The sequence below is a fragment of the Chiloscyllium punctatum genome, chromosome 14, assembly GCF_047496795.1.
Source record: "Chiloscyllium punctatum isolate Juve2018m chromosome 14, sChiPun1.3, whole genome shotgun sequence".
Taxonomy (NCBI): Eukaryota; Metazoa; Chordata; class Chondrichthyes; order Orectolobiformes; family Hemiscylliidae; genus Chiloscyllium; species Chiloscyllium punctatum.
The window spans coordinates 13,756,649-13,777,031 of NC_092752.1; the positions used below are offsets into that span (position 1 = coordinate 13,756,649).

Genomic DNA, 20,383 nt, shown 5'->3' on the forward strand with positions numbered 1-20,383 from the left:
TAACTGATTGAAGGCCTGGCATTGCCTAAAGTCAATCAAGGTTTTAAATCAATTAACATTGACCTTTATAAAATAGATTGGCTGAATATATTGCAAAACATTGCCACCTATGGTAGTGACAAACAGTGCCATTTCCTGATGTAGCTGGCTACCTGGAGTTAACAGTAATAATGTAGAAGGTAGAAATTACCTTGGGTTCCCTGTAATGGGGAAGTCCACTGTGATGGTTAGATACCAAATTTTAAAAAATCTGATCCATTCTTTCTCTGACTTTCTGAAAGCAGCTAAGTAATTGAGATATGCTTGATGCTGTATTACATGGAGGCTCAGACCCTCCAATGCAACATATGTGCTGATGTTCATACTGCACAGAAACCTCATCTCACTCTACTTCATCATTATGTATGCTGCTCTTGCTTTCACCGTCAAAAACTGCCTCACTTCCCATGATTCCTTTCAATTATTCCATGTCATAATGAGGAAATGTAAACTAGTAAGTTTGAGGCTGTAAAATTGGATAAATTCTCAGGCACAGATGAGATTATTTCCAAGGTCTTCCACAAGGCAAGGGAGGAGACTGCTGGAGCCAATGGCATGGATTTTTAACTCATCTCTGTCCACAGGAGATCTAGAGGATAGCTAATGTACTATTATTCAAGAAGGGTGATAGAGGAAAACCCAGGAGTCTTAACAGCAGTAAGAGGGGAAGTGATTGGGGAGAAAAAAAATTGAAGGCAGAATTCAACTCCTTGGAAAGGCACATATTAAGCAAAGAATAGGTTAGCTATTGTCAGATCATGTCTAATCATTGAGTTTTTCCAAGGTTATGGTATGAAGGTAATGCAATAGTCTAATGGACTGCAGGTTTTTGACTAGGTGTTATAGGAGAAAGAGGTCTGCAGATGCTGGAGATCAGAGCTGAAAATGTGTTGCTGGAAAAGCACAGCAGGTCAGGCAGCATCCAAGGAACAGGAGAATCGACAGGAATCCTGAAGAAGGGCTTATGCCCAAAATGTCAATTCTCCTGTTCCTTGGATGCTGCCTGACCTGCTGCGCTTTTCCAGCAACACATTTTCGGCTAGCTGTTCTAACAGACCAGAGCAATTTGGACCAAAATTGACTTGTGGCTGATTGATAGCTGATTTTTGTGATGGAAGCTGAAGTCCAATGGAATGCCAGAGTTCTTTACTGCTTGTAATGTAATTATCTAGAAACATAGATGAAACAAAAATTGATGGTGTGATAAATAGCAAGAAGAAAACCCTTAAATTACAGGAGTGTGTCAGTGGGGCTGGTCAGATAGAACAATATGAAACAGAATGGGAGCTCAAAGCAGAACAAACCTGGGGCTGAAATGCCAGCAGTGCCTGATCAAGCTGGAGTCAGATACTGTAGCAGGTTGGTAAATGATTTGAATGAGAATATAGATGACAAACAAAAGTGGGCCCAGTAACTATCCCTGTGGAACACCACTAGTCTCAGAACTCCAGTTAAAAGAAACCTTCCAACTGGCTGAAGGAACATCTTCGTTTCCTGTCAATTTACTGTGCCATTTGACAATACCTTAAATGGTCTACCCTATTTTAGTCATTACTATATAAAAAAAATCAAATTCATTGAGTTTTATATTCAGATTATAACAAAAGCCAGTATTCATTCAGGTTCTTTGCCACCTTCAGTGACTTAACGTTCATAATTCACCCTCTCTACAGAACACAACACCCAATAATGCTTTCAGCACAGGTCTTTTATTTAAAAGAGCACTTTCCCTCACACTCTGTCTTATCCACTCAGGGCATTTCAATACCAGCGTCAGCCATGCACAGTAAATATTAAAGTTTTCAATAAGAACAAAAATTTGTTGCTTATAGAGCAGGAATGTATTCTGAAACATCACTAGACAGTCCACTTGGTATTTTTTTGCACTGCATTAAGTTTGCGAATGATTACATTTAGCCAGTAGTTTAAAAAAAAACATGATTTAGCTAGTAGCTATGATACAACGGATTCCTTCAAAATTAATAAAGGAATGGGGCCCACTTTAGACAATAATAGGGTCATTCAAAAACCCAAACAGACCATTTGCAATAAAAAGTAAAGTTTAATTACAAGTTAAACAAAAAAAGGAAACAGTTTTGACTTCGAATTGCATACTGCCAGTGGAATTCTTTACATAGCTTTAATTCTAAACAGCAACAAGGGAAAACCTCACATGATGAAGTAATAAATATGCTGGAGACCCTGCTCAAAATACTAAAGAAAACTGGTTTCACGAAGCAAGCATTAAGCTCAAAATTAACACTCTTACAAAATGTTTATGCATTGTTATCTTGACACTATATTTCAAAAGTACCACAGGCTAGTGATTAATAAGTTGTGCAGGCTTAAGATTTTCTATTGAGCTGCACACGTTTCCCCATTGGATCACTTCTCTTCACACCACTGATTTTCCTTTCGTACCTGGAAAGTAAAATTACATACAATTAGCACACCGTAAAGAAAAAAAAATGCATCTTTTTCTGCTTCCTTCACCTCAATTCTGCAGCCTACGTCATGCTTTTGAACAATTTTGCTGTCTGAAAGCAGCATTCAGAAACTAACTCATGCATTTTTTAAAAAAAGGGTAAGGCTTGTTAAGCGCACAATGCACTTAGCTAATCTATGCTGTTTCCATAGAGACTGTTATTTCAGGCACACAAACAAAAAAAGGTAACTTGACCATCTTTAGAACCTTCCTGCCCACCTTAAATGTCAGTAGAAAATTTAACTCGGTGAGAAAAGAAAAACAACGTAAAAAGCAGAGCAGTTTCAGGATGAGGACAATCATAACATTAAATATTATTAACAAAGCAATACCTGCTATGCATTGAAAGGACAAAGTTATTAAGCCACATAATTCCAAACAACAACAATAAAAAAAAGAGCAACTGCACTAGTAGGTGGATCAAATGAGCAGCTTGGGCAACTTGTCAAATTGAGCTTTCGTTATGCTGCTCTCAAGACCTCAAATCTCAACTTGATAAGACTACCTCCAACGACCTAGGTGGAAACTTGCCCTGTGCCCAGACACCACATGGCTTAGTGTATTTGTCAAACAAAATATTATACTTTTATGATGCCATGCAAACAGGCCCAATGGTTAATAGGGCTGAGACACTAAATGAAGATCCTTTACAAGCCAGGTTAAGCTGGAGAATTTAAATCCACTATTAGTCAGTTGTGGCCTCTTCTTCCTTCCTCTACAAACAACACTAGTTACAATAAGACAGTGAGCAGAGAAATCATCTGCAGCTTTAAATCAATTTAGAATATTTCAAGATGTACCTGTGCCTCCTCTTCTTCAGTAAAATCATTTTTAATGTTGAATGTTTTGCGAATTTCTTCAGGGGTTTTTCCTTTGATCATGTTTGCCACTGTTTTGCAAGTTACATCAAGAAGACCCTTGATATCAAGGTAGTTTGCAGCCTGTTAAAGCAAGGAGAAAGCTCATTTAAACAATAAGAACCTTTGCCCTGGATAATTTTATTTTTGTCAAGCTCTTGATAAGCCACATGCATCGCTCAAATGGACTTAAATCAGCATTTAAAAAAAAAGTAGCCAATCCCCATTCTAAAACAACTAAACAAAATCCAATCAAAGTGTAAATCCATTCACTCATTTGGTATTTTTCAGTGAACCTAGTTTGTCACCTCATAATATAATGCTGTGGTTACAAAAACTGTGGTACCAAAGACACTAAGCTATTGGCTACAGTGCTGGGCCTAACTTACCACAGAACAGGCTCTTTCAATGTTGAATATCAGATTATTGTTCAAAACCAAAATTTGTGGTCCAACAATTAAAGTGGTACAAAATATATTTTAAAAGTAGTGCAGGTTTGGTTTCTTACAAAAGGCGATTCTTTTATTTTGTAGAACAACATCGTGGGCCGAAGGGCCTGTTCTGTGCTGTATTGTTCTACGTTAACAGTAAGCCATTCAGTCCTAGATAGCTACGTTGCTTCCTCCTTCATCTCGCCTCACCAGCAGATGCTTTGTTGTTTTCTTCCCTCATTTATTCGTTGATTTGTTGGAGGGAGATCCCACCTAATTTCGTTAAGCTTTTTGAAACTGTAACTAAAGATTGTGATGAAGGGTGCAGTTGATGTGGTTTACATTGCCTTAAGTAAGGCCTTTGACAAGGTCTCACATGAAAGGCTGGTCCAAAAGGTTAAGAATCCATGCTACCGAAGGCAAACTGGATCCAAAATTGGCTTGCAAATAAGAGGCAAAAGGTTGATGTTGCGAACTGCTTTTGTGAATGGAATTCTGTGACCAGTGAAGAGGATGGTGTCAGGCTAGTCTCTTATTGATCAGGTAATAAATTAGGCAGAGCAATAACAGATTTATTCCTGAAAGATGTGAGATGATGCACTTTGTGGAGGATTGACACAATGAAGGGTAGGTCCCTAGGGAGAATGTAGGAACAAGGGGACCACGGTGTACAAGTCCACAAATCCGTGAAGGTGTGAACACAAGCAGATGGGATGGTGAAGGCAGCTTAGGGAATGCTTGCCTTCATTAAGTGGAGTACTGAATATACGTGCAGGGAAGTTTTGCTCTAATTTCAGAACTTTAATTAAGCCATAGATGGAACACTGGGTTGGCAACCAGAACTGCACAAATCAGAAAAAAACATAATTGCGCTGGAGATGTTGCTAGCAAGTGGAAAATCTCAGTTATGTGGAAAGATTGGGTATGTTTTCCCAGGAGCAGAGGAAGCAGAGGGGCGCGATATGATTCATTTCCCCAATAATGCATCTCAAGTAATACTGTTGGATAGCAAGTTGCACAGTCTCCCCAGTTCATCAAAAATCGAACTAGTATTTGTATAGCATTGCAATCACATTTCAGGTCACACAAAAGCTTCATAGACAAGGCAGATCAAAAGAAACTCAGTCACTTTAGCAATTGCAAACCTTACACAGAGTGTGAAGCTTTGACACTAATCTACAAAACGTTCAAAAACTGCCAACAAATACTGACCAGTATTAATTCGAAGAGAGTACCCTGGTCGACTTTCAGAAACTCCTGATCCCACACAGGTATATCGTCGGTTCGCTTTTCTTTGTTTTCGTCATCCTCTGGTGGGGGAGGGTCATCTCGATGATGCGTACACCACTGGATTACCTAGTGCATAAACATAGCCTTCAAGCTGGTCACTTGTCCAGGTACCTGGGAATTTACTTCCACTATCAAAGTTTGCAAAGTGGAAATTTACCACTAAACAATCTAGGCTGGATCTAGTTTGTACTAGAGTGGATACAGTGTTCAAATGCAATCCCACAAAAGACAGATGAGAGGCCAGGTAGCACTGCAAGCGCTGTGAAGTAAACTCTGACTGAAATGTAGGATGTACAACTGTCAATTTTGGCAAAGCAAGCTCTAAAACAGATGACCAGACTACATAATCTCGGCCTTGACTTGAACACGCCTGCTCTTTAAAAAAGTAAAAGGATTTTATTTCTTTTTTTAATATAGATATTTTTATTAGAAATTTAACATTTTTACAAGTTTACAAAAATAAACAAAACTCTCAAGTACAAACATTGATATACAATTAAATCTTAAATATATAATAACCAAAATTTAACAAAAGAAACAGAGAAAAAAAACAAAACTCAACTAACTACTAATCTAACCTACAACTAACCAGAGTGTATATTTAAGTCTCTTACATTATTCAAATAAGAGAAAGAGAAAAAAAAACAGCGGATAACACAGAAATTGGATAGTGAGATACATGCTCGGAATGTGTTAACATCAAATGTAACAAAACCCGTATTCGTTTGGGATTCCTCTCCCAAGGGGCCCCAGACCAGCCAAGTTCGTAATCTCAATTAAATAAAAGCTCTTGTTAGGATGGCCGAAATATCTGTATTCATAATTCAAGAAGGGCTGCCATATTTTATAAAATAATTCGGTCTTTTGGTGCACCATATTTGTCAGGAAGTCAAGGGGAATACATTCCATAATTAATCTGTGCCAATTTGAAAGTCCAGGGGGGCCCTCAGCCACCCAGTTTACCAAAATATTTTTCCTTGCACAGAAAGAGAGAATAGAAAATAGTCTCTTCCCGTGCATATCCAGGGAGGATAAGTTCGAAAAGCCCAAAAGGAGAGATACAGGAGCCACTTTAATTTCCGTTCCTAAAATTTCTGTCAGGGCACTTGCTACTTTAGTCCAGTATCTATGGATCTTATGACAGGTCCATAGACAATGTACAAGAGTGCCCACCTCTATTTTACATTTGGGACATATTGGGGATGCCCCTGCCTTAAATTTTGCCAATCGATCCGGTGCTATATGGGCCCTATGAAGTACCTTCAGCTGGATAGCCTGAGTTCTGTTACAGATGGTGATTCTTCTGGCGTTTTCCCAAATGTCATTCCACGTTTCTATAGAGATTTCTAGTCCCAATTCCTGATCCCATGTTTTAAGCAGATTGTCCATATCTCCTGATACTTCATCATGTAGTAAATGATAAATAGTACTGATGGAAGATACCCCCATTGGTCGTAGTACTCTACATTCTCTATCTGATTTATAAAGACTATCTAATAACGTAGTCTTCTTCTGTATATAGTCTTGAATTTGGAAGTATCGATAGAGGTCTCCATTAGGTAATCCGAATTTCTGACGCAGCTGTTCAAAAGACATCAGGACCCCATCTTCAAATAGGTCCCCTAGACATGAGATACCCCTGGGTCTCCAGAATTTAAAAATGGCATCTGTAAACCCCAGTTGGAATCCCCATGCTCCCACTATCGGCGCATAGGGGGGATGTTTTATGTGAGTTGCCCTCATTTTGCCGCATTATATTCCAAGCTTTAATTGTGTTTAGTATTATAGGGTTTTTACAGTGATCTGTAATGATTTTCCTCTTGTCTGAAAATAAAAGGTTAATAAGTGGGCATTTTACTTGAGAAGCTTCGATGTCCAGCCAGATTGGGTCTTGTTTGATCCACAATCAATCAGCTATGTAACTTAATCCTTCCCTTGCCTTTGGATGCTGTAGCTTCTTCAGCTTAATGAGGGGCTGTCTATGATTCCAGATAAAGGAACCCAATCAGCCATATAATTTACGTAGTGCCAGCCTCGACAGCATCACTGGAAACATTCTCATAGGGTATAGGAGACGGGACAGGACATTCATTTTAATTAGTGCTATTCTACCCAGCCAGGAAATTGGAAGGTCTCCCCATCGCTGGAGGTCCTGCCTGATCCTTTCCAGTAAATGCATAAAGTTAGCCTTGTATAACTGACCAAATACTGAGGTAATAAAAATGCCTAAATATAAGAAGCCCTCCAGGGACCAACGAAAGGGAAAATGGGATCCGTCCACTAAGTGGGGTATCATAGCAAGGCCACCCATTGGCATAGCCTCCAATTTTGGGAAATTAATTTTAAACCCGAGAATGCGCTAAATGTATTAATAACTTGGATTAAGCAAGGTATGGACATCAGAGGATTACTGAGGAATAGAAGAACATCATCTGCATACAGGGTAATTTTATGTTTACCTATACCAATCCTCGGGGCCGTTATATTCGGATCAGCCCGTATAGCTTCTGCTAGTAGCTCAATTATTAGCGTAAATAACAATGGCGAGAGAGGACATCCCTGACGGCAGCCCCTACCCACACTGAAGCTATCTGAACCTAATCCATTGGTAACCACAACTGCTTTGGGATCACTATATAATGTTGAGACCCATTTGGTAAACACCTTTCCAATGCCAAACCTTTCCAATGTGTAAAACAAATATGGCCAATCAACCCTATCAAATGCCTTTTTCGCATCTAATGAAACTACTACTCCTGGTATCTTTCTCTGATGGCAGGCTTGAATCATATTCAAAACCCTTCTAATATTATTGGATGATCTACGGCCCTTAATAAATCCCGTATGATCCTCCTTTATGATATGTGGCAGTACTCTTTCTAGTCTCAATGCTAACGTTTTAGAAAGGATTTTTAAAAATTTTAAAAATGACGTACAGACCAATCTTCTGGATCCTTTCCTTTTTTAAAGGATAAGGAGAGATATTTGCCTCTTTCAGCAAAGGCGGGAGACAGCCCTGACTATATGCGTAGTTATACATGTCCATAAGTGGACCAGCCAATATTCCTGTAAATTCTTTATAGGATTCAGCTTGAAAGCCATCTGGGCCAGGTGCCTTACCGCTCTGAAGTTGCCCGATTGCATCAAGTATTTCTTGGACTGTTAGGGGAGCATTTAAGACTGTTACCTGTTCCGGAGTTAGGCCCGGAAAGGTCAAATTTTTAAAAAGCAATTGCATCCTCCTAGTCCTGTCTTCACAATCCTGCAATTTATATAAATCAGAATAAAATTCTCTAAAGATCGCATTAATCTTTTTATGATCATGAGTCAAAATACCCGTACTTTCCTTGATAGACGTGATAGTTTGAGGGGCCTTTTTTTCTTTGCAAGAAATGCTAAGTATCTACCCGGTTTGTCGCCAAATTCATATAACCTTTGTTTTGCAAATAATATTTCCCTCTTAGCCATTTGGGTAAGCGTAGTGTTTAGAGCTGTCCTAAGGGCCGTAATCCTTTGCAAATTAATAATAGAAGGTCTATCAGTGTATGCAGTTTCAGCTGCTTTTAAGCGAGCTTCAAGCAAACGGTGTTGTTCTCCCTTTAATTTTTTTCTGGGTCACTAGCCATACCTAAATTAATTTCTAAAAGAGTTTTAAATTCTTGAGAGAAGTACTTTACAAATTTACTGTCTTTCATTAAGAAGGGGTCCATACGGCAATGCCGAGGGGATGTCCCATTATTCCTCGCCTTGGTTTCCATATATACAGCAGCGTGGTCAGAGGTTGGGATACTATCTATTTTACAGGATGATATGGAATTTTTTAAAAAATCAAGGGGGCAAAAAACATACCAATTCTGGTATGGCATTTATGTGGATTGGAGTAAAAAGAAAAGTCTCTGCCCTGTGGATGAAGACATCTCCATCCACCTACTAATCCTAATTCTTTGTTCAGATCCACCAATTGTCTAGATCTGGGAGATGCTCCTGCAGTTCTCTTGGGAATCCTATCTGTTTCCGGATCCATAATACAATTATAGGGGGAGACTTTAATTGTATGACGGGCACCAAGAGCCATCAATTTTGAGAAGGCTTCCATTAAAAATTTAAAGGGGTATGCTGGGGGGCAGTACAAATTTAAAATCCCATATTCCTCTCCATTTATAAGGGCTTTAAATCAGAATATATCGTCCAGATTCGTCTTTTATCTGATTTAGGATTTTGAAAGGGAAATCCTTCCGATCAAGAATAACAACTTCCTTGCTTTTTGAGCTAAAAGAAGAACAAAAAAGACCTGATCAAATCCACCCTGTCGTAATTTCAAGTGTTCTTTATCCAACAGATGTCTCCCCTTTAGGAGAGCTATATCAACTCTTTCTTTCTTAAGATTTGATAATATTTTCTTCCTTTTGACTGGCGAATTACTCCCCTTGACATTCCAGGTGCACCACTTAACCAACTGATCAACCAGAATCATCCGGGCAAATCCAAGACCCCTCGGGAGGGGAAACCCTATCCAAAACATCAAGCATAGAGCATATAAAATTCACAAAAATAAAGGCTCTCTAATACACTCACAATAGTATAATAAAAAACTATTATTTCTAAATAATAAAAAAAAGTATTTAAATGGAGATTTTCCCCCCTTGTTCCCAGGGGGTATCACTTCCTTTCCAAAGGTCCATCGTATCGTCTCCCAACCAATGCCCCACCCTTGACCCAGGCACTCCTCAATAGGAAGAGGAGAATTCAGATATAATACAAAGCTAGAGTTAACAGTGAGCACCCTACCCCCCACCCACACCTGGATATATTTGGTAATGTTAATACCATGTATAAACATATATAACGATAAAATTACAACCCCAACAAATAATAATTAAATATAATAATACAAAATAGCAAGGGAAAACAACCCCGCTCCTAGAGACAGAGGTAAAATAGAATAAGGTAACCACCTCTCCCCATCAACATTACCTAAACCCCTGGCTTTTATATACAAACATAGAATAATAAAAAAACAACCCCAGGGGGTGGGGGAGAAAATCGTTAAATAGATAACAAATAAATAAATCCCTCTCCCCACCCCCCAAGATAATATTAAACAGTAAGGTAAGAAGAGAAAAAAAAGGGGTGATATAAACTGGAGTGGGGGGGAAAGGCAAACCAACATCCATTGTCTCTTACAATTTATTTAAGAGAGTCCAAAAGCTCTTTAGCCTTTTCTGGCGATCCGAAGTTATACACGGATCCTTCATGGTTAAAGCGTAGCGTTGCTGGGTAGCGTAAGGTGTACTGAATATTTAAGGCCCTTAAACCCTTCTTTGCCTCTTCGAATGCCTTCCTCTTTCGGACCAGAGCTGGGGAAAAGTCCTGGAATAACATGATCTTGGATCCTTTATAGATCATGGCTTGGGAATCTTTTCCAAGATTTCTAGAGGCTTCTAGGAGTATCTGCCTCTCCCTATAGCTCTGCAGCCGGAACAGACCGGGTGAGGGTGCTGGTTCGAGCCGGGCCCGCGTATTGCAACCCGTTAGGCCCATTCCACCCTTACCTGGCCTGATCTAGCCTCCAGGTTTAACAGCTGTGGCAGCCACTGCTCGAGAAACGCCACAGGCTGGCCTTCCTCCTCCCGTTCGGGAAGGCCCAGCAAACGAATATTTTTTCGGCGACCTCGATTATAGAGGTCATCAATATGATTCTCTAAGGTCCAGACTTGCTGTTCGAGAGTCCGGACCCGATCCACGGCCGATTGCGCTGTAGTTTCGGGAAGTCGCGGCCTTTAGCTCCGCCCCTCTGACTCGGCGCTCGATTTCTTTAATGTCTCGGTCATGCTTTTGCAGCGTGGCCAAGAGTGAGTCCATCGACTTCGGGATTTTTCAATGAAAGCGTTGATCTTCGCATTCAGTTTGGAGATGATTTCCACAAAGTTCGCCACCGTAGGGAAGTCCCCCAGGCAGCTGCGGACGCCTCTGCTGCAGCTGGAGAGGGTGGGGGAGGGGTTCCTGCTTGCTGAGAGCTGCGGGCTCCCTTTCCTTTAGTCATTTTTACTAAAGATTAGATTGTTTAAATTTTATTCCAAGCAACTAATTAAATTAAACAGCTATTTTAAATGATTTGGTGAGGGTGGTGAGGGTGGGTGACCCACTTTGCCCAAGTCTTGGGAGGAGCTCTTTAGACTCAGACTGCTGGGTTGCCGCCATCTTGGATCCCCCAGATTTTATTTCTTGAATGAGACAGGTGATCGTTTTAATGATCTTGCCAAAGTTGGCAGCTTGAACAGTGCAACAACCTCCTTCTGTGCTGCATACAAGATGTCCACCTAAATTACGTAATCAAGTCTCTCGAATGGGACTTGAACCTACAGACCCCCTGATTCAGAGCCGGTTTGCTCCCAGCTCAGCCAAAGCTTACATATATCCAATTGATTTTCATTGGGCTGAAAAAGTGAAATGGATGAAAGAGGCTTGAAATATCAGTAATGGAAAATGTCACCTCTCACTTTCAAACAAAATCATAACACTTTATTTCAGATTTCCAGCAGACACAAAGTGCTGGAGAAACTCAGCAGCTCAGAGTTCAGAACCATATAAGAGTCACATCAGACTTGAAACGTTAACTAGGTCCACAGATGCTACCAGTTCCTCCAGTACTTTGTTTTCATTACCACTTTACCTTTTTCAGAATAGCAGCGTTCACATTTGGGAGTGGCACTGGATCATCATCACCTTCATCATCCATACCTAGATCTGTGTTTAAAAAGAGAAAGACAAATTCAGGACATTTATTACACTTATAGAGTCATAGAGATGTACGGCAAATAAGACAGGCACATTGTGACAGCCAATGCCAAACTTTACTACGTTTCACATAAACTGATCACAACAGGCTTATGCCCGAAATGTCGATTCTCCTTCTCCTTTGATGCTGCCTGACCTGCTGCACTTTTCCAGCAACACATTTTTAAGCTCACTCTTTCAGGCTGGGTCATTACACTTGAATATAATCACAGATTCCATCCCTTCCTCATCAAACAGCTGCTTTCAAGTTCCCCCGAAGTGCCAGATAACTTTCCACTTAAGTTACATAGGCACAGACATAATGTGTAACCAGCAAAAGTAGACATTCTTGGCCAACTATGGCACAGCCCCACCCAAACACTTAACATTAATCCTGGCATTGCAATCATATCAAAGATTTTTAAATGTTCAAAATATTCCAGAAGGATCAAAACTTTGTGGAAATAAATACAACACTGTTGCTGCTTAAAGGGACGTCACGTCAGTGTTTATAACCTGACTTTTGCCTATCACTCTTGGATCTTAAAAAGAACCTTACTGCAGAATTAGTCAGGTTGTTTCCTGCTTATTTACTGCACTATCATGTTATGAGCACTGGATCTCTGCCACATCTATCAATAGCTTCCTGCAATGGTACTGCAGCTGGCTAATCCTTGCTGCATTCAATATTGTGTTAGCAGCAGGGAGCACACTCTATCATAACAGAACATAAAAGAAAAGCAAGTGTCTTAACAAAAACAGAAAGCAAATAGAAATATATCGCAACCCTGACTACAATAGTACTTTTGCCTTTAGATGTAAAATTTTCTAAAATTCACTGCTGGTAAAACTGTATTGTTAAACTGTCAAAAAAAAATCTAATTTGTAGCCTTTTCTGGTATACTGGTTGAGACAGGACAAAAACAACACAGCTAAACAAAGCAAGAAAAACATTCACATCAGCTTTGTTGATACAACGTTTGAGGGATAGGGAGAATCGACAATCAAAATTAGCAGCACGTAAAATGGGCAATGGAGGTAATAGCAACTGGTGATCAGATTCGAAGTCTCTTGAAAGACAATACTAGGAGTTTGGAATCCACTCGAATACTTATTTTATAACCCTGACATTGAATCATTCCTTATCCCAGTCTCTAATCTTTCCAATAAAGTGCATAAACGGCAATTAAAAATATTGTCATCACATCAAGTGAACATGAAGAGTTAACCTTCCTTTGGGTCAGTAACACACTGAGCCAGCACAGACACCTGAATATCCAACTGAGATTTTCACCCAAATGCCTGTATTATTAAATTCCATTCCCTACAGTATGGGAACAGGTCTTTCAGCCCAACCAGTCCACACCGACCCTCCGAAGAATAACCCATCCAGACCCATTTCCCTCTGACTAATGCACCTAACACTATGGGCAATTTACCATAGCCTGACCTGCACATTTTTTGGACTGTGGGAAGAAACCAGAGCACCCAGAGGAAACCCACACAGACAGTCGACCAAGGACCCTGGTGCTGTGAGGCAGCAGTGCTAACCACTGAGCCACCGTGCCGTCTTAGTGACAGGACAGTACAAGCTAAGCACTGAATCAACCTGCCAGGAAGCAGAATCATGTGAAAAACATTACTGTTGTCTCAGAGCCCCCACTGGCTATACCTTCCAACATGGTTTTGATTGTGATAGACTGCTTTGCTATTTCCACATCAACCTCGAAGATCTCACCATCTGAGCTTTGTAGCTTAATGGCAGGCATTTTCTGGAAGGGAGGAGGAAAATCATGTTAAGTGTCAACACATTTTGCAACGTTACATAAATCATGTCTCACTTCAATCATACCCATCCCTCAAACTCCCAACAAGTTCAAATCTCCTCACACAATCACATGATCAGTCATTCTCATACCTTTAAAATTACCTATCCAAACATCTAGGAGCATTTTCGCTTGTTTCTGCTTTACTGTATCACTTGCTCAGTTACTATTGATTCTGTCGTCATTACAGCCACAACCTCACTAATTCCACTTCACCATTATTTTGTCATGTCCTTCATCTCCTTACATCCCTTATTAAATAGTCCCAAGACACTTAGATATAACAAAAAAAAGGGTAACTTAGGGTATTTGGCAGCAATTAAAGTAGTTCCAGCCAGAAATCCTTAAGTAGATATGCTCACATGTTAAAGTAACTGCAGGTAACCATATCAACTGGACTCAATGGATGTAACCAGGCCCAGGGGGTGTGACATCCAAAGAGAACCTATGAGGACTACAGAAAAATCAGGATGAAGTATCTTCTTCCATTTTTAACAAGATGTAGAACCACTTCCAGTTGGGGTCAGAATCTTAGGAACACATTTCACATGGGCAAAACAGGGTTCTGATACCAAAGCAATGGGCATCATTTAAAAATGCCATTAGCAGGAGGTGAGAAAGATAATGTTTTTCCTCCAGATAACAGTGTCTTTTGTACCCTCTTCCTGATGAAGGGCCTCAGATTATTTTTAAAGCACAGGTTGAGAGATCCTGGTTAAAGAGGGCGGTGGAGCTGGGGGCAAAGGAAAGGCCGAGGTGAAGGCGGGGGGGGGGGGGGGGGGGCAATACGCAGAATGACCAGTACCACCTTACTGAAGAGTGAAGCGAAGGCCTGCTGATTCGCTCTGGAGCTGGACGAGGGAACAGAGACGGTCAGGTCAGCGGACAGAGACTAGAGTGGGGAATGCACCTGTTGCCCCGGGTGACGGCGGATGGAACCTGGTGCCGGCCGTCTCCAGGGTTACCGCTACCATGGCGACAGCCACCACCCCATCCCATTGTGACGTGCCCCCAGCGCGCCCCCTTCCCCAACCAACGGCGGACGTGGTCAGCAACGCGGCCCCGATCGTCGCCGTACCTGCTGCTGCTGCGCGCGCGACCAGTCGTCCCTCACTGACTGGTGGCTTCACCTTCTGCCCGCTCGGACTCTGGGTGACCCAGTGACCCGCCGCTATTTATACCTCACCCCTCCCCCTCGTCACCGCGCTGAGCTCACAGGCCCCTGCAGCTCAATGCCAAGGACCCCGCCCCCCCCCGAAAACACACACACACACACACAAAACCAAATCTGCGCTTCACTTACTGACGAGCATCTACTGCCCGACTCAGCTGCGAATGTATTTCGTATTTTTTTTTGGAAATAAAGGGCGATTATCGTCGGGCCCGACGTTCAAATCAGGCGATCGCCGCAGACGACTCACATGGTGAGGGTACATCCGGACGGAGCACGCCAACCCCCTCCCCCCCTCTTTTGTTTTTAAACATACAGACACGCAGATAGAGAGCGCCACGGCTGGATGACTTACTTTTTGATTTCAGGGGACAGGTGAGGCTCCCGTGAGCCGTGTCTTTTCCGCGGCGGGAAGGTGACTCACCGACGCACCGCTGGAACCCCCGGAGCGTCGCTGTGGTTGTCACGTGACAGGCGGGGCGCGCCGGGTATTGTAGTTCACTCGTGCACCCCCTGGGACTACAGTTCCCGTGATGCTCCTCCTCCATTGTCCTAATCTCCGCCCCCCCCCAGCCCCCAAGGGAATATGATACAAATTGTTTCTTTCTCCACAGAGATTGATAGACCTGCTGATCATTTCCATCGTTTTCTCTATTTGTGTGCATATCAGAAAGAAAGGTTCCCTTGCCCCAGATACTTGATCCTTCAATGTTTGTAGCCTTTCCGGTATTTATAAATCAAATATAGTTTCTCAACATTAATCCTCAAGACAGTGGGAAATAAAGTTGACAATGGCTAGACAATACTGGGTTGAGTTCCAGTTCACATTCTGATTAAGGACTGACTTTTACAATATAATATGGTGATTGATTTTGATAGGAAGACAGTCAAGAGAGTCAATGTAAGGTAAATGGCAAAATTTTAAAGATATTACAGTAGCACAAGGATCTTACTCTAAATGGCAACAAATCTCTGAGGACAGGTTGGGAGAATGGTAAGTAAAGTGTGCAGTATCCTCAACTTTAATAACAGGGACATCAAAAGGTAAACAAATATTAAACCCGGTATTAAACACTGGCTTGGTCCTCACTGCAGTATTGCTATGCAGTTCTGGATATTACAATTTGGAAAATTGGGCGTATTTTCTGGGAGAAAAGGAGTCAAGACGAGGCTTGCAAAAAGTACTCAAAATCAGAATATAGAGAGAGAGAAAAAACTGTTCCCGTTGATGGAAAGATCGAGATTTGACGCGGGTCGCATTGGTGATTGATAGAAGAAGCAACGGAGACGAGGAAAAAAATCATGCTGTCGGGGGTTACGATGCACTCTCTGAAAATGTGGGGAGGGTGGATTCAACCAAAGCTTTCAAAGGGTAATTACATAAATATATGAAAGGATCAAATGTGCAGAGCTACAATGGAGTGGCAGGGGAGTGGCACTGAGGGAACTGCTCCTTCAGAAATCCAGCACTGAAATGCCCTCATTTCTGTGATCTAGAAATAGAAAGTTCTAGAACAGTCAGCAGATCTTTCAGCATCTGTGGAGAATGAAAAAAATCTATACATCTCCTTCATGACTTCAGGATATCCAAAACACTTTATAGCCAATAACTGATATTTGAACTGAAATCACTTAATGTAGGAAAAACAGCTACTCAGATGACAACAGCAAGGTCCTGCAGAGGGGCAATGGTCCAAATGAACTGATAATTTTTCTGATGATAATTCGGGGATAAATATTGGCTGAAACATCAGGGAGGATCCCTTACTACTTTCTGAAGTTCTGCCATGGGATCTTTCACACACGCCTGATAGCCTCTGTTTAATATCTCAGCCGAGAGCATCTTGTACAACACTGCCTTGATACTGCTACAATACAGGATTGTTGGTCAATGTGGTCTCTGGTGTGTGACTCGAATCAACAATAATGTCATTCAGAGACGAGTGCTTCAAACGACCCCGACAGCAAAGTATCTATTTGTTACCAGAGTCGGCTAAATAAAATTGACTTTATTCAGCTAATCAGGACAGAAGGCAACACTGATATTGAAGAGGATGATATAACATCACAGGAAAGGTTGTACAGAGGTCAGAGCGGCACTATCTTATTTAGCTGTCTCGTTGTACAATGCTGACATTAATTACTACTTTGAAAGGGATAACTTGATTATATATTTTGGAGCCCATCTTTACAGGGGACAGTTTAAAAATAGCTCAGATGATAAAATATTTTATTCTGAATGAAAGCAACAGTGAAAATAAACACGTTGTTCATGTTATAGGCTTTGAGGCTTCTGTACTCCAGGTGACACCACGCCAATCTCTCAGCCAGATACTTTCAGTTCCGATTCCCAATCTAAGATGCGAAAGTTCAAGACTCATCAGGTCACTAAATCAGCCTGTGAATCCTTTCAATGCTCCACATTTTCGTTCATGGGAAAAAAAGAAGGTGGAGATATTAAAAAGAAACCCTACTCTCCAATTTATTGTAACATGTCATTTGAATACACGGAGAGCCCAAGGATCATGAAGCAGAAATTCTTTATCATACTGACATCAGGTCATGACAAGTAAAAAGGGGTATTAAGGGTACACAAGGACCTAGTTACAATGTATACGGAACGAACAGTGGAGTGCATCATTTCTCCCTCCAACTCTATTTTGATTTAGTCCCTACCCTCCCCTTCACTGTTTTTGATCACACAGCATTGCCCTTTGATGTGAAGGGCAGTGCTTATCACTGGCCACTCGGGTGTTTTTTATATCTTCCTGGTGGTGGAAATTGAATAAAGATTCGTGCACTTTGTGTCTTTCACTGTGTCTCACTGTGTCTCACACACACATCATGGGTGCTGGAGGAAAAAATAAGCACTACCGCAGTTAGGCGGTAGTGTGGGGGGTAAAAAAAAAAGAAAAAAGAAATAAACAGGAGTTAAGGGAAAAAAAATAAAGAAAAAAAATATACGGAACGAACATATGGGTTATATTGAACTGAGGAATGCCGTTGTGTGTCCACTCTCTCTTCCTATCAGCCGTCCCTCCACCCCAGACACTTGCTTTTTCAGCGAGATTCTGTTCAACTGCTGCCCTCCTTCACCATTGCTGCTTCCTGCTGGAGAACATGTACACAACATTCACTTGCTTCAGAAAGATCCTGCATTTATCTAAAGTATCATTCACATCTTTGAGTCATCAAAAAGATGTTCACTACTTCATGGATTTTGTATTGAATTATAACCAAATAGAGACGCCGACTGTGTATAGATGGTTAACAACAGCATTGATAAGGTAACAGATAATTTGTTTTCGGTGGTGTTGGTTAATAGACAAATATTTCCTCAGAATGATGGAAATTCCAATAATACAATGCTCCCTGGATATTCCACTAAGGTGTTAGTCTAGATTATACCTTCAAATCCTGGTTTGAGATTGACCTTCTTCCTCACAGCTAAAGTGACACTCAAAATGCACAAGCCAGCAACAATATCTTTATTTTCATACACCTAAAAATAAAATATGAAGTGCAATGAGACATGAAAATCTTCCTTGCGTATTTTCAGACGAAGTGGTAGAATACATGAAAACAATTCAATTAGTGTTTTCATTGGAACAGAGATGCAGCTATCACAAGGTGGCAGTCTTTAGTTGGCAAACCCTTTGTCAAAACAGTAATAGAAAGACTTGCATTTTTATAGGGTGCTTTCATACACTTTTCCCAATCACCAGACCTGAAAAAGCACTTTAAATCTGCTCTTTAAAGTGTAATCCCTATTGTAATTAGGAAATGCATCAGGCGAGTTGCATACAGCAAATTCTCAGATAATCTGTTGTTGATTGAGGGGTATCTAGGAAACTGGGGACAAATCCCCTTTCACATCCAATTGAGCAGGCTGGTACAGTATGTTGGCCTTCATAGTGAGAGGAATAGAGTACAGGAACAAGGATGTCTTGCTGCAATTCTGCAGGGCCCTGGTGAGACCACACTTGGAGTATCGTGTGCAGTTTTGTTCTCTTTTTCATTCTCCTTATCTGAGGAAGGATGTTCTGGCTATGAAAGGAGTGCAAGAAAGATTTAACAGGCTGATTCCTGAGATGGCAGGACTAATATACGAAGAGAGATTGGATCGGTTTTGACTGTATTCACCGCTGTTTAGAAGAATGAAGAGTTATGGGGACCTCATATATACCTTTAAGACTCTAAGAGAAGTAGACATGGTAAATCAGGAAGATGTTTCCAATGACTGGGGAGTCCAAAACCTGGGGTCACAGATTACAGGGTAGGCCATTTTGTACTGAGACAAAGAGAAATTTCTTCAGTCAGAGAGTGGTGAACCTAATTCTCTGCCATAGAAAGCAGCTGAGGGTAAAACACTGAATGTTTTCAAGGAGGAGTTAGATACATTTCTTAGGGCTAAAGGGCTCAAGGGGTGTGTGTGTGGGGGGGTGGGGGGAGGAAAGCATAAATTGGGAACTGAGATGGATGACCAGCCTTGAAAAATAAATAAATAGACTGAATAGCAGAGTAAACTTTTAAAGGGCCTACTCCAGTTCCATGTCCTATATTTATGTTTCTGTGTGTTTGACAGCATTTAATTAGTGAATGGCAGAGTGAGGCAGGCAGCTGAGAGTTAAGAGAGACATGTTAGCCTCAGTCCTTGACATGTACATTCACTGCACAGTAACAGTCTATTCATCGCTTGGTGCTGAGCTATATGGCAAGATCTGTGAAGTTTATCTCCCACAGCAGAACCCCTGGCAGTGATCTTTTTCAGATTCTGAAAGAGTTTGTTAGGATACGCACAAAGATGTTGCTTTGACTTGTAAGAAAATCCAAGACACGACCGCGACGTACATGTCAATCATAAACCCAGCAAGGGATTCAGGTGAAACTGCTTTTCAAGAAATTGGTGGAAATATGGAATTTGCCACCCCAGGGAGTTATTGAGGCAAATCGCAAAGTTGTATCTAAGGAGAAGATACACAAGGAAGGAAGAAATAGAAGATCTACAGATAGGGTTAGATGAAATAGAGGGGGGAGGAGGTTCATGTGGAGCCTGAATACCAGCATGAACCTGATGGGCCAAATAGCCTATTTCTGTGCTGCAACTGAATGGGGTCTTCTTAGCCCTTTGGAGACGGCTTTGGAAGTGAATTATCCAAGAAAGTATCAAAACAGCTTTTGGGATGGCTCCTCAGTGCTGTCCATTTCTGGAATGTTTCCCAGGGGCAACTGCCACTCAGGAGAAAAGTTTAAACTCAAACTCGAGACCCCTTTAAGGTATAAAGTGAATGTGGCTGTATACAGTCAGCCTCATTTGAAGTGATCCTCTCCTCCCAAACTGGGAGCTTACTGCTGGAGCGGAACCATTTTTCTTCCTCCCATCTGGATCAATCTGCTCTCTCATCACTAAACAGAAGAGATCTGCCAGGAATACAATTGAAACTTTGGCTTTACCTTCACAATAAAGCAGAATATTTGCGATATTGAAATGCAACCAGCAGAAGGCA

The 20,383-nt window shown here is 41.2% G+C and overlaps 1 protein-coding gene across 4 annotated transcripts; it reads right to left on the minus strand.

Moving 5' to 3' along the window:
* Nucleotides 1-1,729: 1,729 nt before the first annotated feature.
* Nucleotides 1,730-15,372, minus strand: LOC140485612 (S-phase kinase-associated protein 1-like). 4 transcript variants are annotated; one of them, XM_072583917.1, is made up of 6 exons: nucleotides 15,232-15,372; nucleotides 13,552-13,651; nucleotides 11,776-11,849; nucleotides 5,025-5,168; nucleotides 3,325-3,465; nucleotides 1,730-2,460 (listed from the first exon to the last, which is right to left on the minus strand). In XM_072583917.1, the coding sequence occupies exons 2-6, from the start codon at nucleotides 13,646-13,648 to the stop codon at nucleotides 2,425-2,427; spliced, it is 492 nt and encodes a 163-aa protein (XP_072440018.1). In that variant the 5' UTR covers nucleotides 13,649-13,651; nucleotides 15,232-15,372; the 3' UTR covers nucleotides 1,730-2,424. The 4 variants fall into 4 exon arrangements, with proteins under 4 accessions (XP_072440018.1, XP_072440020.1, XP_072440019.1 ...); XM_072583919.1 differs by lacking the exon at nucleotides 15,232-15,372 and adding an exon at nucleotides 15,009-15,028; XM_072583918.1 differs by lacking the exon at nucleotides 15,232-15,372 and adding an exon at nucleotides 14,784-14,911.
* Nucleotides 15,373-20,383: the final 5,011 nt, after the last annotated feature.

What these genes read in the sequence shown, in the direction of transcription:
- LOC140485612 (XM_072583917.1), bottom strand. Translation starts at nt 13,648, where the DNA reads ATGCCTGCCATTAAGCTACAAAGCTCAGATGGTGAGATCTTCGAGGTT. An exon ending in AATCAAAACCATGTTGGAAG is followed by an intron (nt 11,850 to 13,551) that starts GTATAGCCAGTG and finishes TTTTAAACACAG; the next exon opens with ATCTAGGTATGGATGATGAA. An exon ending in ACGCTGCTATTCTGAAAAAG is followed by an intron (nt 5,169 to 11,775) that starts GTAAAGTGGTAA and finishes TTTATGCACTAG; the next exon opens with GTAATCCAGTGGTGTACGCA.